Source organism: Scardinius erythrophthalmus (assembly GCF_964197995.2).
Source record: "Scardinius erythrophthalmus genome assembly, chromosome: 3".
Classification (NCBI taxonomy): Eukaryota; Metazoa; Chordata; class Actinopteri; order Cypriniformes; family Leuciscidae; genus Scardinius; species Scardinius erythrophthalmus.
In genome coordinates, this window is record NC_138223.1 from 583879 (window position 1) to 603179 (window position 19301).

The 19301-nt window shown below is 40.4% G+C and overlaps 2 protein-coding genes across 2 annotated transcripts; both read left to right on the forward strand.

Annotated features, from left to right (window-relative positions):
• The first annotated feature begins 33 nt into the window (after window positions 1-33).
• On the forward strand, window positions 34-8828 carry f7 (coagulation factor VII). Its single transcript, XM_081361791.1, has 8 exons — window positions 34-118; window positions 200-363; window positions 1352-1376; window positions 1456-1572; window positions 3454-3594; window positions 6383-6507; window positions 6594-6714; window positions 8150-8828. Exons 1-8 carry the CDS (start codon window positions 58-60, stop codon window positions 8707-8709), a joined length of 1314 nt encoding a protein of 437 aa, XP_081217917.1. The 5' UTR covers window positions 34-57; the 3' UTR covers window positions 8710-8828.
• A 793-nt stretch (window positions 8829-9621) lies between these two features.
• On the forward strand, window positions 9622-18481 carry f7i (coagulation factor VIIi). Its single transcript, XM_081362298.1, has 8 exons — window positions 9622-9731; window positions 9931-10091; window positions 10189-10213; window positions 11048-11161; window positions 11228-11365; window positions 12450-12556; window positions 12630-12750; window positions 16735-18481. Exons 1-8 carry the CDS (start codon window positions 9674-9676, stop codon window positions 17358-17360), a joined length of 1350 nt encoding a protein of 449 aa, XP_081218424.1. The 5' UTR covers window positions 9622-9673; the 3' UTR covers window positions 17361-18481.
• The last annotated feature ends 820 nt before the right edge of the window (window positions 18482-19301 follow it).

Genomic DNA, 19301 nt, shown 5'->3' on the forward strand with positions numbered 1-19301 from the left:
ATTTAGACTTCAGACCTTTGAACCTCCAGCACAAGACAAACTGAAGCGCTGGTCAACATGCGTCTCCTGGCAGGGTTTCACGTCCTCTTCAGTCTTTACTGTGTTCATTCGGCTACAGGTACAGTAAATACACCAACTGTACATCCAGGTGCAGTAGTGTTCATCATGAGAGTGTTGTTGTGTACGTGTGTGTGTTCAGTGTTCACGGGACGGGACGGGGCTCACGAGGTTCTGACCCGGAGCAAGCGAGCGAACTCAGGCTGGTTTGAGGAGATGAAGATGGGTAATCTGGAGAGGGAGTGTCTGGAGGAGAAGTGTTCGTACGAGGAGGCGAGAGAGGTGTTCGAGCACACCGAGGCCACGGTCAGGGTTACATCACACGTTCACTGACCGAACGCACTGATCTTGATGCATGTCGTCTAGCAAACTAGTGGAACTTACTCTTAAACTGCTTTTCCCAACCTGAAGGATTGTAGTTGTATATTTTATTAGTGTAATGCCACATTTACACTGAAAAGGCGTTTCTGAAGTGGCATTTAGGTGTCTTACCCACACAACCCTCATCCTTCCCTCGGGTCATTTTAGAAATGTAAAAAATTGAGTGTTCATCAGAGGGGTCCAAGACCACAGGACTTCTGTCGCACTTGACCCACGAATACACACAAAAAATTTTTTCAGTGGATTCGAGGAGCTTTGTGGTTGAAATTTAAAAAAGTAACAAATTGGGTCAATTTGACCCCCTTAGGAATGAATGGAATGTGAGGAATGCTTCAGTTCACACAGAAAAACCTAAAAATGCTCAAAATTCAAACTAAAAATGCAAAAAGTTTGCCAAAAAATGATTGTATAATGTCTACATGTGAATGCACACTGAAGAGAAACCCAGAGGAACAGCTCATTTACTCCATATAGAGATATAAGCCCATCTAGAGTCATCAAATATCATCTTATATTATTTATTTTCCACAAGAGGTCAAAGACACACAATGTAAGATATTCTGAGCTGAATTAAAAGAGTTATGCATGAAATTGAGAGTTATTTTGAATTTAAGAATGTGAGGAATGTGCTTAAATTACTATTTATTTATTATTTATTGATCAAATCTAGTAATTTAAAGGTAAATAAAAAAAATTACAAATAAATTGCATTAAAAATAGAATTTTAGGGCTTCGGGTCATTTTGACCCGCGAAGGAAAGATGTGTTCCACAGTGCGAGGAAAGGATGAGAGTTAAACTGCTAATGTATACTCTGATACTCGTGTCAGGACAGGCATCATGTAGTCTGGCTCTTATGTGGCATGCATCTGAAATATGAGTAAAGATGCCTATCTAACTAATGTCTCCACACAGAATGAGTTCTGGACGATCTATGACGGTGAGTTTTAAACATATGTGACTTTTTGCTCAATGACATTTTCCGCGTAATTAAGATGCATCTTCATGTTGGTCTGCAGTGAAAGATCACTGCGCATCGAACCCGTGTGAGAACAACGGGCTGTGCACGAGCCAGAACGCAGAATCCTTCACGTGTCTGTGTGCGCCGGGCTTCAGCGGACGCCTCTGTGAGCACGGTGAGAGACGCGGAGATCAACACTGTAGCGGCTCACTTTACCCTCATCAACACTGTAGCGGCTCACTTTACCCCGATGGTCCTTTAATACAACTCACTTCATCAACACTGTAGCGGCTCACTTTACCCTCATCAACACTGTAGCGGCTCACTTTACCCCGATGGTCCTTTAAAGGGTTAGTTCACCCAAAAATGAAAATTCTGTCAGTAAATTACTCACCCTCATGTTGTTCCAACCATGTAAGTCTTTCGTTCATCTTCGGAACACAAATTAAGATATTTTTGATGAAATCTGACAGAATTTTGACTCCTCCATAGGCTTCCAGTGTGACCGAAACTCACCGGCCCAGAATAGTTATTAAAACATCGTTAAAATAGTCCAAGTAACTACAGTGGCACTACATTAAGTTTATCATGCGACGACAATACTTTTTGTGCGGAAAAACAACAAAAATAACGACTTTATCCAACTATTAGTGTTCCTCAATGTGGGCCTCTGACGAGAGTTCACGGGAGCGCCAGGACGCATGCGCGAGAACTGAGCTTACGGCGTTCTTCTTCTACTACTACTTGTTACTGACTGCTCACTCCTTGGGAGTATTTAAGCTCAGTTCTCGCGCATGCGTCCTGGCGCTCCCGTGAACTCTCGTCAGAGGCCCACATTGAGGAACACTAATAGTTGGATAAAGTCGTTATTTTTGTTGTTTTTCCGCACAAAAAGTATTGTCGTCGCATGATAAACTTAATGTAGTGCCACTGTAGTTACTTGGACTATTTTAACGATGTTTTAATAACTATTCTGGGCCGGTGAGTTTCGGTCACACTGGAAGCCTATGGAGGAGTCAAAATTCTGTCAGATTTCATCAAAAATATCTTAATTTGTGTTCCGAAGATGAACGAAAGACTTACATGGTTGGAACAACATGAGGGTGAGTAATTACTGACAGAATTTTCATTTTTGGGTGAACTAACCCTTTAAAACAACTCACTTCATCAACACTGTAGCGGCTCACTTTACCCTCATCAACACTGTAGCGGCTCACTTTACCCTCATCAACACTGTAGCGGCTCACTTTACCCTCATCAACACTATAGCGGCTCACTTTACCCTCATCAACACTGTAGCGGCTCACTTTACCCTCATCAACACTGTAGCGGCTCACTTTACCCTCATCAACACTATAGCGGCTCACTTTACCCTCATCAACACTGTAGCGGCTCACTTTACCCTCATCAACACTGTAGCGGCTCACTTTACCCTCATCAACACTATAGCGGCTCACTTTACCCTCATCAACACTGTAGCGGCTCACTTTACCCTCATCAACACTGTAGCGGCTCACTTTACCCTCATCAACACTGTAGCGGCTCACTTTACCCTCATCAACACTATAGCGGCTCACTTTACCCTCATCAACACTGTAGCGGCTCACTTTACCCTCATCAACACTATAGCGGCTCACTTTACCCTCATCAACACTGTAGCGGCTCACTTTACCCTCATCAACACTGTAGCGGCTCACTTTACCCTCATCAACACTGTAATGGCTCACTTTACCTCGATGGTCTTTTAACACAACTCACTTCATCAACACATAGAACATTTCGCTTTTAATGGGAAGCCACACTATAACAGGGTTAAGGGACATTATTTTTTTGTCATTAAAATGTTATTTAGTAATCAAATCTATGTTAAACAGACGTAAGTTCAAACGTTGTATAATTTTAATTGCCAAAAATGCTGGAAAAATTATGTTCTTCCTCAGTGTTTCTCTCTTGTTTTCCAGCACAAATATCTAAACATTCTTAAATCAAGATACAGTGCAAAGAGTGCAAACGTCCTTGAAGTGAAAGAACAAACTAATTCCTGATTCCTCCTCAGAGATTAGAGGAGTTCCTGACTCCTGTCTGCATGAGAACGGTCAGTGCGAACACTTCTGCGTGGAGGAGGACGGGCAGCGCAACTGTTCCTGTGCCGACGGGTACTTCTTAGGGTCGGATGGCCAGAACTGCCTGACACACGGTGAGAATATCACAAACTCACGGATCAAGCCAAGCGCTACACTTGATCTTGTTCCAGCTTCCCTTTCATGCCGAGTGGTTCAATATAGCCTTGCAAACACTGTACAGACATGTTAAGAGGGATAGTTCACCTAGAAATGAAAATTAGCCCATGATTTACTCACCCTCAAGTCATCCTAGGTGTATATGACAATCGTCTTTCAGACGAAAATAAGTTGTATTAAAAAATATTCTGGTTCTTCTAAGCTTTATCATGGATAGATGCACTTTTATGACGGATAGATGCACTTTTATGATGGACAGATGCACTTTTATGATGGACAGATGCACTTTTATGATGTATAGATGCACTTTTATGATGGACAGATGCACTTATGATGGACAGATGCACTTTTATGATGGATAGATGCACTTTTATGATGGACAGATGCACTTTTATGATGGACAGATGCACTTTTATGATGGATAGATGCACTTTTATGATGTATAGATGCACTTTTATGATGGACAGATGCACTTTTATGATGGACAGATGCACTTTTATGATGGACAGATGCACTTTTATGATGGATAGATGCACTTTTATGATGTATAGATGCACTTTTATGATGGACAGATGCACTTTTATGATGGACAGATGCACTTTTATGATGGACAGATGCACTTTTATGATGGATAGATGCACTTTTATGATGGACAGATGCACTTTTATGATGGACAGATGCACTTTTATGATGGACAGATGCACTTTTATGATGGATAGATGCACTTTTATGATGGACAGATGCACTTTTATGATGGATAGATGCACTTATGATGGACAGATGCACTTTTATGATGGATAGATGCACTTTTATGATGGATAGATGCACTTTTATGATGACAGATGCACTTTTATGATGGACAGATGCACTTATGATGGACAGATGCACTTTTATGATGGACAGATGCACTTTTATGATGGACAGATGCACTTTTATGATGGACAGATGCACTTTTATGATGGATAGATGCACTTTTATGATGGACAGATGCACTTTTATGATGGATAGATGCACTTTTATGATGTATAGATGCACTTTTATGATGGACAGATGCACTTTTATGATGGACAGATGCACTTTTATGATGGACAGATGCACTTTTATGATGGACAGATGCACTTTTATGATGGATAGATGCACTTTTATGATGGACAGATGCACTTTTATGATGGAGAGATGCACTTTTATGATGGATAGATGCACTTTTATGATGGATAGATGCACTTTTATGATGGACAGATGCACTTTTATGATGGACAGATGCACTTTTATGATGGATAGATGCACTTTTATGATGGACAGATGCACTTTTATGATGGATAGATGCACTTTTATGATGGATAGATGCACTTTTATGATGGATAGATGCACTTTTATGATGGACAGATGCACTTTTATGATGGACAGATGCACTTTTATGATGGACAGATGCACTTTTATGATGGATAGATGCACTTTTATGATGGACAGATGCACTTTTATGATGGACAGATGCACTTTTATGATGGATAGATGCACTTTTATGATGGAGAGATGCACTTTTATGATGGATAGATGCACTTTTATGATGGACAGATGCACTTTTATGATGGACAGATGCACTTTTATGATGGACAGATGCACTTTTATGATGGATAGATGCACTTTTATGATGGAGAGATGCACTTTTATGATGGATAGATGCACTTTTATGATGGACAGATGCACTTTTATGATGGACAGATGCACTTTTATGATGGACAGATGCACTTTTATGATGGACAGATGCACTTTTATGATGGACAGATGCACTTTTATGATGGATAGATGCACTTTTATGATGGACAGATGCACTTTTATGATGGACAGATGCACTTTTATGATGGATAGATGCACTTTTATGATGGAGAGATGCACTTTTATGATGGACAGATGCACTTTTATGATGGATAGATGCACTTTTATGATGGATAGATGCACTTTTATGATGGACAGATGCACTTTTATGATGGACAGATGCACTTTTATGATGGATAGATGCACTTTTATGATGGACAGATGCACTTTTATGATGGATAGATGCACTTTTATGATGTATAGATGCACTTTTATGATGGACAGATGCACTTTTATGATGGACAGATAGATGCACTTTTATGATGTATAGATGCACTTTTATGATGGACAGATGCACTTTTATGATGGACAGATGCACTTTTATGATGGACAGATGCACTTTTATGATGACAGAGATGCACTTTTATGATGGACAGATGCACTTTTATGATGGACAGATGCACTTTTATGATGGACAGATGCACTTTTATGATGGATAGAGATGCACTTTTATGATGGATAGATGCACTTTTATGATGGATAGATGCACTTTTATGATGGATAGAGATGCACTTTTATGATGGATAGATGCACTTTTATGATGTATAGACGCACTTTTATGATGGACAGATGCACTTTTATGATGGATAGATGCACTTTTATGATGGACAGATGCAATTTTATGATGGATAGATGCACTTTTATGATGGACAGATGCACTTTTATGATGGAAGAGTCAGCACTTTTATGATGGAAGAGTAACTCCGATTATATTCATCTGAAAGAAGAATGTCATATACACCTAGGATGACATGAGGGTGAGTAAATCATGGGGTAATTTTCATTTTTGGGTGAACTATCCCTTTAATTACACAGAAAACTGTCTAATTCGTTTAGAATTAACCCATTATAACTGTCCGTGTGTTACAGAGGCTTTTCCGTGTGGGAAGGTTCCACTTCTTTGGGGGGGAGGTTCTGCTACGAACCTTCAGGCGGATCTGAGGTCTCGAATCGTTGGTGGAGCCGAATGTCCTAAAGGTCACTGTCCGTGGCAGGTAGCAGAGGTCACGTCACAGAACACACATCGATGTGTCATTACCGTCAAACACCTGTGTGTGTGTGTGTGTGTGTGTGTGGACAGGTGCTGCTGAAGTACGGCCAGAAGGGCTTCTGTGGAGGTGTGATCTATAAACCCACCTGGATCCTCACAGCCGCACACTGTTTAGAGAAACTCCATGTCAGGTTTCTCAAGATAGTCGCAGGTACAGTCGCTCTCAGAGCAGAATTATTACACACACTCTTCTGATTGGCTGTGATTTTAGATTGATTTGGTTACGATTGCAGTGCACCAGCCGAGAGACTCCGCCCACATGATTTTCTGATTGGCTGTGATTTTTTTTATTGATTTTGTCTTGTCTGATTAGGTAAACAGTAAACAGTCAGGACAAAACCAGTCAAAATATTGCAGCCTAACAAACCCGTAGCTGAAAATTATGTCATTCGTATTAATTAAACAACAATTTTATCAAGAAGAGAAAATCACAACAATTTACTTGCATAATTACTTATTATACAAGTAATTGTCAAAAGGGTTAGTTCACCCAAAAATGAAAATTATGTCATTAAAAGTCTATTCACCCCAAACTCTGACGAAGATCTAAGAAAATCTTCCTTAGTGTTTCAAAGACGAACGAAAGTCAACATGAGAGTGAGTAACTGATGACAGAACTCTTCTAACTATTTTAATAACAGAAAAGAGCCAGCGAAAGTTTTAATGTGTTTGTTAAAGGGCTGGTTGATTATGATTACACTTTTCTAACTTTGGTTAGTGTGTAATGTTGCTGTCTGAGCATAAACAACATCTGTAAAGTTACAACGCTCAAAGTTCAGAGCAAAGGGAGATATTTGCTTTTACAGAAATCCCTTTATAAGGACTACAACAAACGGCTGGTAGAGACTACAATGAGCTTCCTCCCGGGTTTAAAAATGTAAAAATCTAAAATTTACATAAACCCCGTGTGTGAGGGAATCGGAGTTACTAACACATGAGCTCATTTGCATTTAAAGGTGACATATTATGCCTCTTTTCACAAGATGTAATATAAATCTCTGGTGTCCCCAGAATGTGTGTGTGAAACATCAGCTCAGAATACCAGATCATTTATTATAGCTTTTCAAATTTGCCCCTTTTTGGGTGTGAGCAAAAACACGCCGTTTCTGTGTGTGTCCCTTTAAATTGCAAATGAGCTTTAGTCTTTAAACGAGCTTCAGAAACTCCGGCAATAACAAAACAGGCCAATCTCCCTCATCCAGAATCCAAGAATAACCAGTAGCGAGTGCAGCCTTACGGAGAGACTCAGGAAGAGTTTCACTTTTAGAAGTTTCTGAATGTTAGTGGAGACATTTACTGTATGTAAACACACACACACACACACACAAGCTCTTGAAGCTCCGCCCTCTGTGCCGGGAGCAGCGGCTTATTTGCATTTAAAGGGACACACAAAAACGGTGTGTTTTTGCTCACCCTCAAAAAGTGACAATTTTAACATGCTGTAAAAAATATCTGTGGTGTACTGTGAGCTAAAACTTCACACACACACTCATCAGACACTTATTTTACATTTTGTGAAAAGGGCATTATAGGACCCCTTCAAGATTAATGACTAATTATTGTTGTTCTGTCGCCCTGTGACTCAGGTGAGCACGACATCGAGGTGGACGAAGGCACCGAACAGGTGATCCAGGTGGCGGAGATGCTAATGCACCCCGGCTACGTGCCGGAGACCGCAGACAGTGACATCGCCCTGCTGCGTCTGAGCAGACCCGTCGTCTACGGCACGTACGCCGTGCCCGTGTGCCTGCCGGTGCGCGACATGGCGGAGCGCGTGCTGTGGGCCGTCAGCAAGCACACGGTGAGCGGGTGGGGCAAACGCAGCGAGGACGGACCCACCTCACGTTTACTGCGCCGACTCCAGGTGCCGCGCATTCGCACGCAGGAGTGTGTGATGGACGGCAAAGTCTCGCTCACTGATAACATGTTCTGCGCCGGTTACATCGAGGGAAAGCAGGACTCGTGTAAAGGCGACAGCGGCGGACCGCTAGTGACCCGCTACAGAAACACCACGTTCCTGCTGGGAATCGTGAGCTGGGGGAAAGGCTGCGCTCGACCGGGATCCTACGGCATCTACACGCGCGTCTCCAACTACCTGCAGTGGATCCACGAACATACGGCGAATTCTACTCAAGTGAAGCGTTAAAGCGTCTGAATTTGAGCGCTGCTCTATTTATGTCTGATTTCTTCATTGTTTGACATTTTTACCTTCTCAATGCTTTGGCCTTCATTACCTCATTCAAAAATAAACAATTCAGTAGAGTGAAGATTATCTGTGTTTATTTGGTTTATATGCATGTGTATAAATGCGTGTGTGTGCAAATTTTCAGTCGTTCCAATGGGAATCCATACGATTGCGAGTTTCTCTTGAGTATATATTCATCACATACTTTGTATGTTGTTGTTCCAGGGAGATGGTGCAGAATTAAAAAACGTTTAAAGAGTATCGCCATCGTGGCTCATTAGGACAAGAGCTCTGATTAACATGGAAAAGCTGTGTTTTATTGCGTCACAGTGTCGCGTCTGGTTAGGACAGGGTGTCATACGTAGTTAAACACTGGCTAATGAGTGGTTTCTCACATTATACGGTTAGTACTGTTTAAAAATACTTTGTGTGAGTGAGCATAAAGTTCCTCTATTGTGTATATCCGAGTGAAACGCTTCAGGAACAAGAACAAATGTGGGCGGGGCTTGATTGTGTCTGTGGGGAATTGATTGGATGGTTGTGGTTTGCTATTGGCTGATCTCATTTGAGTGACAGGTTATAGCCCCGCCCTCGTCATCAGAGAAGAGAAGAGATGCTGCAAGAGGAACTGATTCTGATTCAAGATTAACAGGAACATGAATTTAACACGATAATAATAATGTGCACCGATAAATCATTTAGAATAAAGCCACAGTATTCCATAAACTTGTGCATTCTGATTACATGGTGACTTTAAAATCATAGCCTGGTCTAATAATGGGTTTGATTACTGAACTCATTATCAGTGTGTCTGAGTGAATCTCACACAGTCAGAAAGCCCTTTGCTCCCGGTCGATCGGCTATTTTCAGTCTCTCCATCAGGATTCTGAGGAAACATTGACCACGCGTGTGTCCGGAGGTGAACATGAACACTTGTGCTGTTGTGTTGCTGTGTGTCCTGATATTTCACGGATCCATCGGTGGTAAGAATTGCGAGCGCCACGAACTAAAATAACTCTCCCGTACCCGTTATAATCAAAGAAAGTGACTCGCGGGCGCCCAGTGTTCTATCGGGAGTGTTCGTGTCGCTCGTGTATCGATATATAACAACATAGACCGCCTGTTAAATAACTTAGCGCATCAAACTACTTATGTTCTACCTCTGTTCCTCGTTGTTTCCAGTGTTTCTTGACAAAGATGGCGCCAGTTCTGTGTTGCAGCGCGTGAGGCGCGCGAACTCTTTCCTTGAGGAGATGAAGCGCGGGAATCTCGAGCGCGAGTGCATCGAAGAAATCTGCGATTACGAGGAGGCGCGCGAGGTGTTCGAGGACGACACGAAGACGGTACTCACTCAGATATTCATGCACAATATTATTACTCATCTGGTATATTATTTTAATTTAAGTAAGTTTGCGAATTCGTTTTGTTTCTCTTTTGCAGAAACAGTTTTGGTTGAGTTACTCCGGTGAGTAATAAATGTGACACCGCTGCCCACAAAAAATAAACATGGCACACCATAGTTTCCTCAAAAAATGTAGTCAATTATTAGTATAAATAAGTGCTTTTCACTGAGAGAATCTTTCTGACATTGTACTTATTATTAGTACAGATGTGATCACTGACCACAGTATTATATAATCATATAGCCTAGGCCTAACTGATTTCATTACTGGTCATTACATGGACTGCTGCTCTGACAAAAAACAAAAACAAACAAAAAAAAACAGTATTTATTGACCTGAAGTCTGTATGTTCAAAAGGTGTTTGTTTATATGCAAGCTTGTTTCGGACAAAAATGTAAAACATTTTAAAAGATAATTGCGACTTTTTATCTCACAATTTATAAACACGCAATTCTCACTTTATTTCTCAGAATTGCATGTTTATATCTTGCAAATCTGACTTTATAACAAGCAATTGCGTAATATATAAAGTCGAAATTGCGTGTTATAAAGTAGGAATTGTAAGATATAAACTCACAATTGAGAGTTATAAAGTCTAATTCTAAGGGTAAAAGACTTTTTTAGTCAGAATTTCATGTTTATATCTCACAATTTTTACTTATAACACGCAATTCTGACTTTAAAACATGCAATTGTGACTTTATAACACGCAATTCTGAGAAAAAAGATTGGATTTTTTATTCTGTGGTGGAAACAAGCTTCCATGTTTCAGCTCAGTCCAAGTCTTCAAGATGCATTGAATTCCCACCCCAAATATAGGTGTTTTCATATTCATTACTATAAACCAACCTTTTTTTAACATTTGCTTGATTTATACATGTAATCATCTATCTAAGCTAAGGAGCCGTGCTTGACCAATCCGTGCAAGAACAACGGCACATGTGTTTATCTGGCGAGCACCTACTACTGCCTGTGTCTGGAGGGGTTTGAGGGGAAATACTGTGAGAAAGGTGCGTGAACGTGAAAATAACCAGCGGTGTGTTCTGCTAAAAGCTCATAGATGTTTCCCTGGGCAGGGTTTGAGGAGACGCTGAAGTGTCTTCATGTGAACGGAGGCTGTGAGCAGTTCTGCGAGGTTTCGGGACCCAGGCGCTCGTGTCGCTGTGCCACGGGATACACACTGGGGGCTGACGGGACATCTTGTGTTGCTCAAGGTGGGAAGAATATATAAATAAAGACCTATAAATTTCAAATCTCAAAGTACACAAGGCTTATACAACCTTCAAACTCCTAACTAAACTTAATTAAAGTGCCCCTATAATGCTTTTTAGAATATGACCTTTCATGTAGACAATTCAAATCAAGTCAGTTTTATTTATACAGCGCTTTTTACAACACAGAGTGTTTCAAAGCAGCTTTACAGAGATAACCGGAAAATAATGCAACAAAGTTTGTTTCCAGAAGAAAATAGCGTCACAGTCCAGCTTAAGTAAGTTCAGTGATGGTTAATTTTTGTTGTAAAAAAGTTGTTAATTTAGTTAATTTATATATATATAGCCGCTCTGGAGAAAACCATGATGTCATCGTCCAGCTCAGTTCAGTTCTCATATAATGGTCTCAAGAAAGGCAGATCAATAATATTGTTGAAAATTAAATTAAATTTCCCCAACTAAGCAAGCCATAGTGAATGTAAAAGCTCTGCAAAGATCAATTAAGTTTTTGTCTCCCAAAAGAAAGAAGTGATTCTGAACTGAAACCAGTCGTCAGTAATTCAGTCTCACTGTGGTTTGTAGCTAATTTGCATAATGCCAGCCTCTGGTCTTGATTGGCTGAGCAGCGTCTCTTAGCTCCGCCCTCAAACACTGTAGTGTATCTGAGACTGGAAGAGTTTGGTTCGTGTTGTTCGTGTCGAGAAGACGCTGTTTTCTGAGATTGATACGGTAAAACCCACGCCATCGTTACTGTTCACATCACTGTGATCAAGAGCTGAGATTCAGATATGATAATGAGCGTTTGATTTCTGACCAATCACAGCAGAGCAGCTCTCAGAGAGGCGGAGCTTAGAGAGACTGAATCCTTGATTCAGCGTTTCAGACACTGAGAGAAAAGAGCTGACGCTGCAGTGGAGATTATGAGGAAATTAAAGTGTTTTGATCTTGGATGCATGTGAACCTGTTGTAGGAGACGCCAAAACAACATTAGGAACCTTATAAATAATAGGGGCACTTTCAGGCACTTTTCAACATTCAATGTTTCTCTTGCCAAAACCTTTTCTATTTAAACTGTGATTTGTTGCAGTTAAATATCCATGTGGAAAGATTCCGCTTCAGACGACAAACACAGATCATTCTCAAAAACAGCTTGCGGGGGAAATCCACTGTCCCAGAGGTCACTGTCCCTGGCAGGTAACAGTAAATGTGCTCGTCACCGGGTTACGAGAAGAAGTGATCAGATGATGAGTGTGTTCTGTGTCTCCAGGCACTGATAGATTATAACGGAGAGAGTGTGTGTGGAGGAGCTCTTCTGGACGACGGCTGGGTCGTAACCGCGGCTCACTGCGTTCATCAGAAGGACCTGAAGCGCCTGAAGGTTATCACAGGTGTCTGAAGTGTGATTGATGGTTTTTATACAGTACAGGGGTGTGTTTCCCATACAACACCGTAACTCTCTGCTTAATGGAGTAGTAATGAAAATTCATTATTATTAGGGGCCAAGCACCGAAGGTGCGGAGGCACCTATTGTATCTGTTCCCGTTATTCTTCTTCTTCCGCTCTGGGAGTCTATGGCAGCCCATAGAACCACTTGCGGGAAAGTTATGAAATTTGGCACACTGATAGAGGACAGTCCAGTCTGTCACTATAGCAAATTTGGTGTCTTAAAACCAATCCCTCTAGCGCCACCAACTGTCCAAAGTTGCACTCATGTTTATGCTAATAAGTTTTGAACCACAAGGGCTAGAAACAAAATTCTTTTTTCCCTCTGATTCCCTAGCTGAAGTCGATTCGATTGACGAAAATTGAACCAGATCATCTCCAGACCATGCCGACAAAAAGTTATGGAATTCAAGTTGATTTATCAAACCGTTTTTGATAAACGCTTGAACAAATTTTACGTAGTGCTTGCGAAAACAGATAAGCAGATAAACAGTAAGGCTGTATCTCCGCAACGCTTTATCGGATTCAGACCAAACTTGGTACATGTCATCCCAAGCATGACCTGAGGCTACATGCTGCGTTTCGGCACAGCGCCACCTACTGGTCCGGAGATATGAAAAATGGCTATTTTTGCTTATAACTTCTGAACGGTTTGTCTAAAAATCATAAAAATGGTCTCGTTAGATTCAGGGCAACATGCCGAATTTGACCATATCGACCATTTTGGCTGTCGGCCATTTTGAATTTTGTGCAAAAAAGCTGTATTTTAAGAACGCATGAATTGATTGTTACGAAACTTGGTATGGGTCATCAGCATGATGCCCTGAAGGAGCGTGAGAAGTTTCGAAACAAGCACCATCTTTTGGTCAAAAGTTATAACAAAATTTATTTTGAATAAATCAGGCTATTGAAATGCCACTGGTCTCAATAGATTCCTTGGCAGGGAACTACACTAACCTTTTCCACTGGTGGCACTTGCGCTACTAACTTTTTCAGTTACTGGCGCAAAACATGATTTGGTCGCACAAATTATTTATAGTTAGCCGCTCTGGATAATAATAAACAATAATGAAACTGTATTACATACAGATGTGCTTTTTATTTTACTTGCCATCTTTTAAACCACATGCCTTCTTGTTTTTGTTTTCTTTAACATTGGTTGGGATAGATTTTCTCCTAAATGGATTTCAATATGCTATGGTTGGCACAGATGGGTAGACTCCTGAACTCTTAAGTAGTGATGCACCGATGTGAAAATTGTGGTCGATACCGATAATAACCGATATTAATATTGCTGTTATTGCATAAAACAGTAAAAAAAAAAAAAAAAAACAGGAACATTGTGTACAATTAAGATAGGCTACTTAATTTATTATTCCAATGGCAAAAATATTGTATCACGATTTTTTTCAGGAAAATCACGATTTTATCACAATTCTTTTTTATGTTGGTTTTACTATTTTGCGACTGAGCATTACAGCCAAAACTTTTGTCCATATTTTAAAAACAAAGCCTTGGGTAACAAAACATATAAAAAAATGGCAGACAGGGGCGAAGATAAAAATATTTGTCATTATTTTCTTTGTTATTAAATATTAAGATCAAAGATGCACATTACACATACACAACTTAATATACAAATTAAATAAACAGTGTTTTATGTTTTCAGCTTCAGTAGGTGTATTTAACAGTAGCATTGAAGAAAGTAATTAAATGAACAAATATGAAAATAAAACAAAATAGACTTCACTGTATAAATTATACATTGATACTTATTAAAGATACTTCAGTCAAGAGCAGTGAGCGATTTTCTCTTTGCATTTTGTTGTTTTATTAACATTAAAGGAATAGTTCTCCTAAAAATTCAAATTGTCATAATTTACTCTCTCAAGTTGTTTTAAACTCGAATGAGTTTCTTTCTTCTGTTGAAAATAAAAGTTATTTGGAAGAATGTGGGTAACCAAACAGTTTATGTACCCCAGTGACTTAGTATATTTTTCTCCTTTGGAAGTCAATGGGGACCAGCTACTGGATAGCCACATTCTTCAAAATATTAATATTAGAAAAATATTAGAAGGAAATTAATACAGGTTTGGAACAACATTAGAGTGCGTAAATGATTTTTGGGTGAACTATCCCTTTAAGGACAAGCGGCAGCGTGTTTACTATTGCTACTGTCTCTTTAAGAGTTGCGCGCGACGCGTCTAATATACACGCATTTGACAAGCAGATTTACTCTATTTTCTCAAGTTTGCTTTCACTTTAGATATAACCGACTTTGTTTATCTAAACCTTGTGTGTATTTAACTGTATAAGCACAATACGACTCGAAAGATAACTTAGTCCAGTATCCAGGCGCTGGTAGACAGGCTTTTCGTGCATGTGAGCTTCACATGTACGCGCTGAGGAAGGAACGCACACGTTAAAATATAAAACGTTAAATATTAAATGTAAACTATAGCCCGTCAATTTTAATTTCTCTGTGTGTGCGCGTCCGTGTTTGTGAGAGAGAGAGAGCCGCTCGCGCAGCACTGATACAATGGTAGCTGCTAGGCTACGTTTTAATCTAAGTAACGGTCGCGGGGCTGAAGTTAACTTGATGTTTTGAATGCTCAGAGGCAGAGCACGTTATAAAACGTATTCTTAAAATACACATTTCTGTTTTAATAAATGCTCATAGTAAATCATAGCATATTGCCTAAAACATAGGTACAAAAATAATCAGTGATACATTTGCGACCCATTAAAAATTAGGGTCGCAATGGCATTTCAAAAGGTCGCATATGCGACCATTTTGGTCGCAGTGTAGTTCCCTGCTTGGGTCAAGCCGAGAACATAGATACCAAGTTTACCTTATTTGGCCGAACTTCCTGTCCGCCATCTTGACTTTCATTCAAGACCTACCTTTTCAAACTCCCCATAGACCGTTTGTCCGATTTTCACCAAAATCGAATCGTATCATCTCCATACTGTGCCGACTAAAAGTTATGGATTTCGTGTCGATAGACGAAACCGTTTTCGTATAGAGCAGCAGCAAATTTGAGGCATGATGCCAAAAGGACTATTCAGGCTTTATCTCTGCAATGCCTTGACATATTGACGCCAAACTTTGCATGTGTCATTGTCACTTCACTCTGACCACATCACATCAGTTTTGTAACTGCGGCACCTATTGGTTCGAAAGTGATAATCAATTAAATCATATTTCTAATTACTGTTTAAATGATTTTTCAGCCATTTCGCATAAAATCCTCTTTAAATGTCTTTAATTGCTCATTGTTGCAGTTGGTCTGACACTATCAGCAATGTTGGCATGTCTTGTCGTCTTATTAATTCTGCTTGGCCCCGGTAATTGCTGCTTGCAGCTATGTTTATTATTATTATTATTATTATTATTATTAAAAAATATCCTGGCTCTTCCAGGATCAATCAATTTTCTGCCTGGAGCTTTATAATGGCAGTGGATTGCAACCATCAGATTGAAGCACAAAAATGTGCATCTATTCATCATAAACAAACTCCAAACGGCTCCTGTGGGTTAATAAAGGCCTTCTGAAGCAAAATGATGAGTTTGTGTAAGAACAATATTCATATTTAATACGTTACAAAGTAAAATTCTAGCTTCCGGCCAAACGAACATACGCAGTCTCTATTTACACCTAAAGCACAGCTTAACGTTGACATCTTTCCCTGTCGGCCACCGTAACTTCTGTTGGTTGCAATTCACAACCTCACCACTAGATGCCACTAAAATTTACACACTGCGCCTTTAAATAATAGAATAACCCACTGAGGAGATGTATGTCTATCCCTCACAGCCTCGCTTTCATTCCCGTTAAAAATCAAAGATGGCGCTGCTGTGAATAACGTCCATAGTGTCATTATTCAGCTCCATTCCAGTTTTGTCTACAGCAGTTGTTTGTTCTCAGGTGATCATGACCTGGATGTGATGGACGGCCCAGAGGAGGCGTATGATGTTTCTGCTGTGGTTATCCACGAGAGTTACGACCCCGTCTCACTGGATAGTGACCTGGCCCTCCTGAAGCTTCATGAAGAACTCAAGCGCTCAGCGTACGCCGTGCCCGTATGCTTGCCCACAGCACAACTAGCACAGGACGAGCTCGTAGCCGTACGCTTCCACACGCTCAGCGGATGGAGCAAGCGAACCGTCGGGCACAACATCCACTCGTCGCGAGGCCTGAGCACCCCTTCGTCTGGCGCTCTACAGCGCCTCAACGTCCCGCTAGTGCCCACAGATCAGTGTGTGTCGAGCAGCCGCGTCAACGTCACTGCTAACATGTTCTGCGCGGGCTACGTTGTGGGCGAACACGAGTCCTGCCGAGGACATGACGGAAGCCCGCTAGTCACGCGCTACCAGGGAACCTCGTTCCTCACAGGCGTCGTGTCGTGGGGTAAAGGCTGCCATCGGCCGGGGTACTACGGGATTTACACCAAAGTGGCTAACTTCTTAAAATGGATTGAAATGGTTGTGAAAACTCCCGTTGAGGGGTTGAATAATATCAGTGGATCTCCTGTTGTCTTTACCAGAGGTTAAAGGTTTCGCCACTGAAGAAGCATTTTCGGTTCCCCAAAGAACCTTTCAGGGATCAGTTCTTGACCTGTTAAAGGGATAGTTCACCAAAAAAATGAAACTTACCCCATGATTTACTCTCTCTCAAGTCATCCTAGGTGTATATGACAATCTTCTTTCAGACGAATACAGAGTTATATTACAAAATGTCCAGACTCTTCCAAGCTTTATAATGGGAGTGAATGGCCGGTCCATCAAAGTGCATCTATCCATGATTAAAGTGCATCCATCCATCATAAAAGTGCATCTATCCATGACAAAAGTGCATCTATCCGTCATAAAAGTGCAGCTATCCATGATAAAAGTGCATCTATCCATCATAAAAGTACATCTACCCGTCATAAAAGTGCATCTATCCATCATAAAAGTGCATCTATCCATGATAAAAGTACATCTATCCATCATAAAAGTGCATCTACCCGTCATAAAAGTGCATCTATCCATCATAAAAGTGCATCTGTCCATCATAAAAGTGCATCTATCCATCATAAAACCATGAATGGTTATGAAAACACCTGTTGAGGGGTTGAATAATATCAGTGGATCTCCTGTTCCCCAAAGAACCTTATTGACCTGTAGACTCTCACCTCCCCACAGATCTAAACTTAAATGGTTGTAATTCATGAATGCTTTGGAATACAGACCTAAGGTTGGTCTCTTATTTAGAAAAGACACTCAGCAGATTATTGCAGAAGTGAAAGCATGTACAAAATAATTTGGACTATTGGTTTTTAGACTAACTAATATGGATTGCTAGAGAATCAAAACCAAGTCAAGTTACATATTTAAAGTTGATATCATCCATAACATCCACAGAACCTTTGCATTGCACATAAGGTTCTTTATAGTGGAAAAAGGTTCTTTAGACTTTTAAAATGTTCTTCACTCTAAGAAAAAAAATGGTTATTTTAAGAACTGATCGCTGAAAGGTTCTTTAGGGAACCAAAAATGGTTCTTCTGTGGAACCCCTTTTTGGAACCTTTATTTTTAAGATGTTAAAGGTTCTTCGAGGAACCATCGATGCCAATAAAGAACCTTTATTAGTAAGAGTGTGAGATGAGCTTTGAAATAAAACAGTGATTCTGAGCCTTGTGTGTGTGTGCTTCTGTCACTCATGCGTGTTTGAGGGACGGTTAGACAGTCATTAACTGGAACTGCATTGATTTTCTAGTGCAGATGTTGCTCTGGTCTAATCATACACCAGACGTGACCCTGTGCGAGGCCAGACCTCATCTCTCCTGTGCATTTTGTGTACATTATATTAGTCTGATAAAACAAAGATTAGGTTCACATATTTCGGTTAACGGCCCAACTTCATCCCTGCAAACTAATTCATGAAACACTGAAAATCACCAGCTTTTTTAGATTATCAAACAATTGACTAAAAGGATGTTGTTCACTTGTTTTATCACCAGACAGAACCCTTTAAAATGAATCACTTGTTGTGTGGATAAAAGCATCTGCTAGCTAAATAAATAAATTTAGGCGAAGTATGAATCACTAGTCGCGTTTCCATTACCCTTCAAATTGCCAATAGAAAATACGGCCAATGGAAACACATGGAAAAATTCCCATATATCGCAAAAACGTTTTTACGCTCGCATGAGGAGGTTGTTCAGGCAGTTCGAAAAAGAAATATTTCACTGAACTGCAATGGAAACGTGCATTTGTGCATTGACAGGTCACTTTCATATGCGTGTTTGGACAGTAGACGAGACAGCTCTTTATTAAACTCATAAAAGACAGGAATACTGGATTCTAAACCACTAAGAAATGCCACAATCAAGATCTTGAAGCAGAATCGAAAGAGAAACACCCAGAAACTCTTCATACGAGCCGCTCTCAGTATAAGAGTCTGTCCTTGCCATTAAAGCTTGTATAACACGCCTATGACTCCTTACAGTA

Bases quoted from the DNA above. Each gene is read 5' to 3' on its own strand.
- f7 (XM_081361791.1), top strand. From the start codon at position 58: ATGCGTCTCCTGGCAGGGTTTCACGTCCTCTTCAGTCTTTACTGTGTT. The intron at 119-199 runs GTACAGTAAATA...GTGTGTGTTCAG, and splicing joins CTGTGTTCATTCGGCTACAG to TGTTCACGGGACGGGACGGG. The intron at 364-1,351 runs GTCAGGGTTACA...GTCTCCACACAG, and splicing joins TCGAGCACACCGAGGCCACG to AATGAGTTCTGGACGATCTA.
- f7i (XM_081362298.1), top strand. From the start codon at position 9,674: ATGAACACTTGTGCTGTTGTGTTGCTGTGTGTCCTGATATTTCACGGA. The intron at 11,366-12,449 runs GTGGGAAGAATA...GATTTGTTGCAG, and splicing joins GACATCTTGTGTTGCTCAAG to TTAAATATCCATGTGGAAAG. The intron at 12,751-16,734 runs GTGTCTGAAGTG...GTTTGTTCTCAG, and splicing joins GCGCCTGAAGGTTATCACAG to GTGATCATGACCTGGATGTG.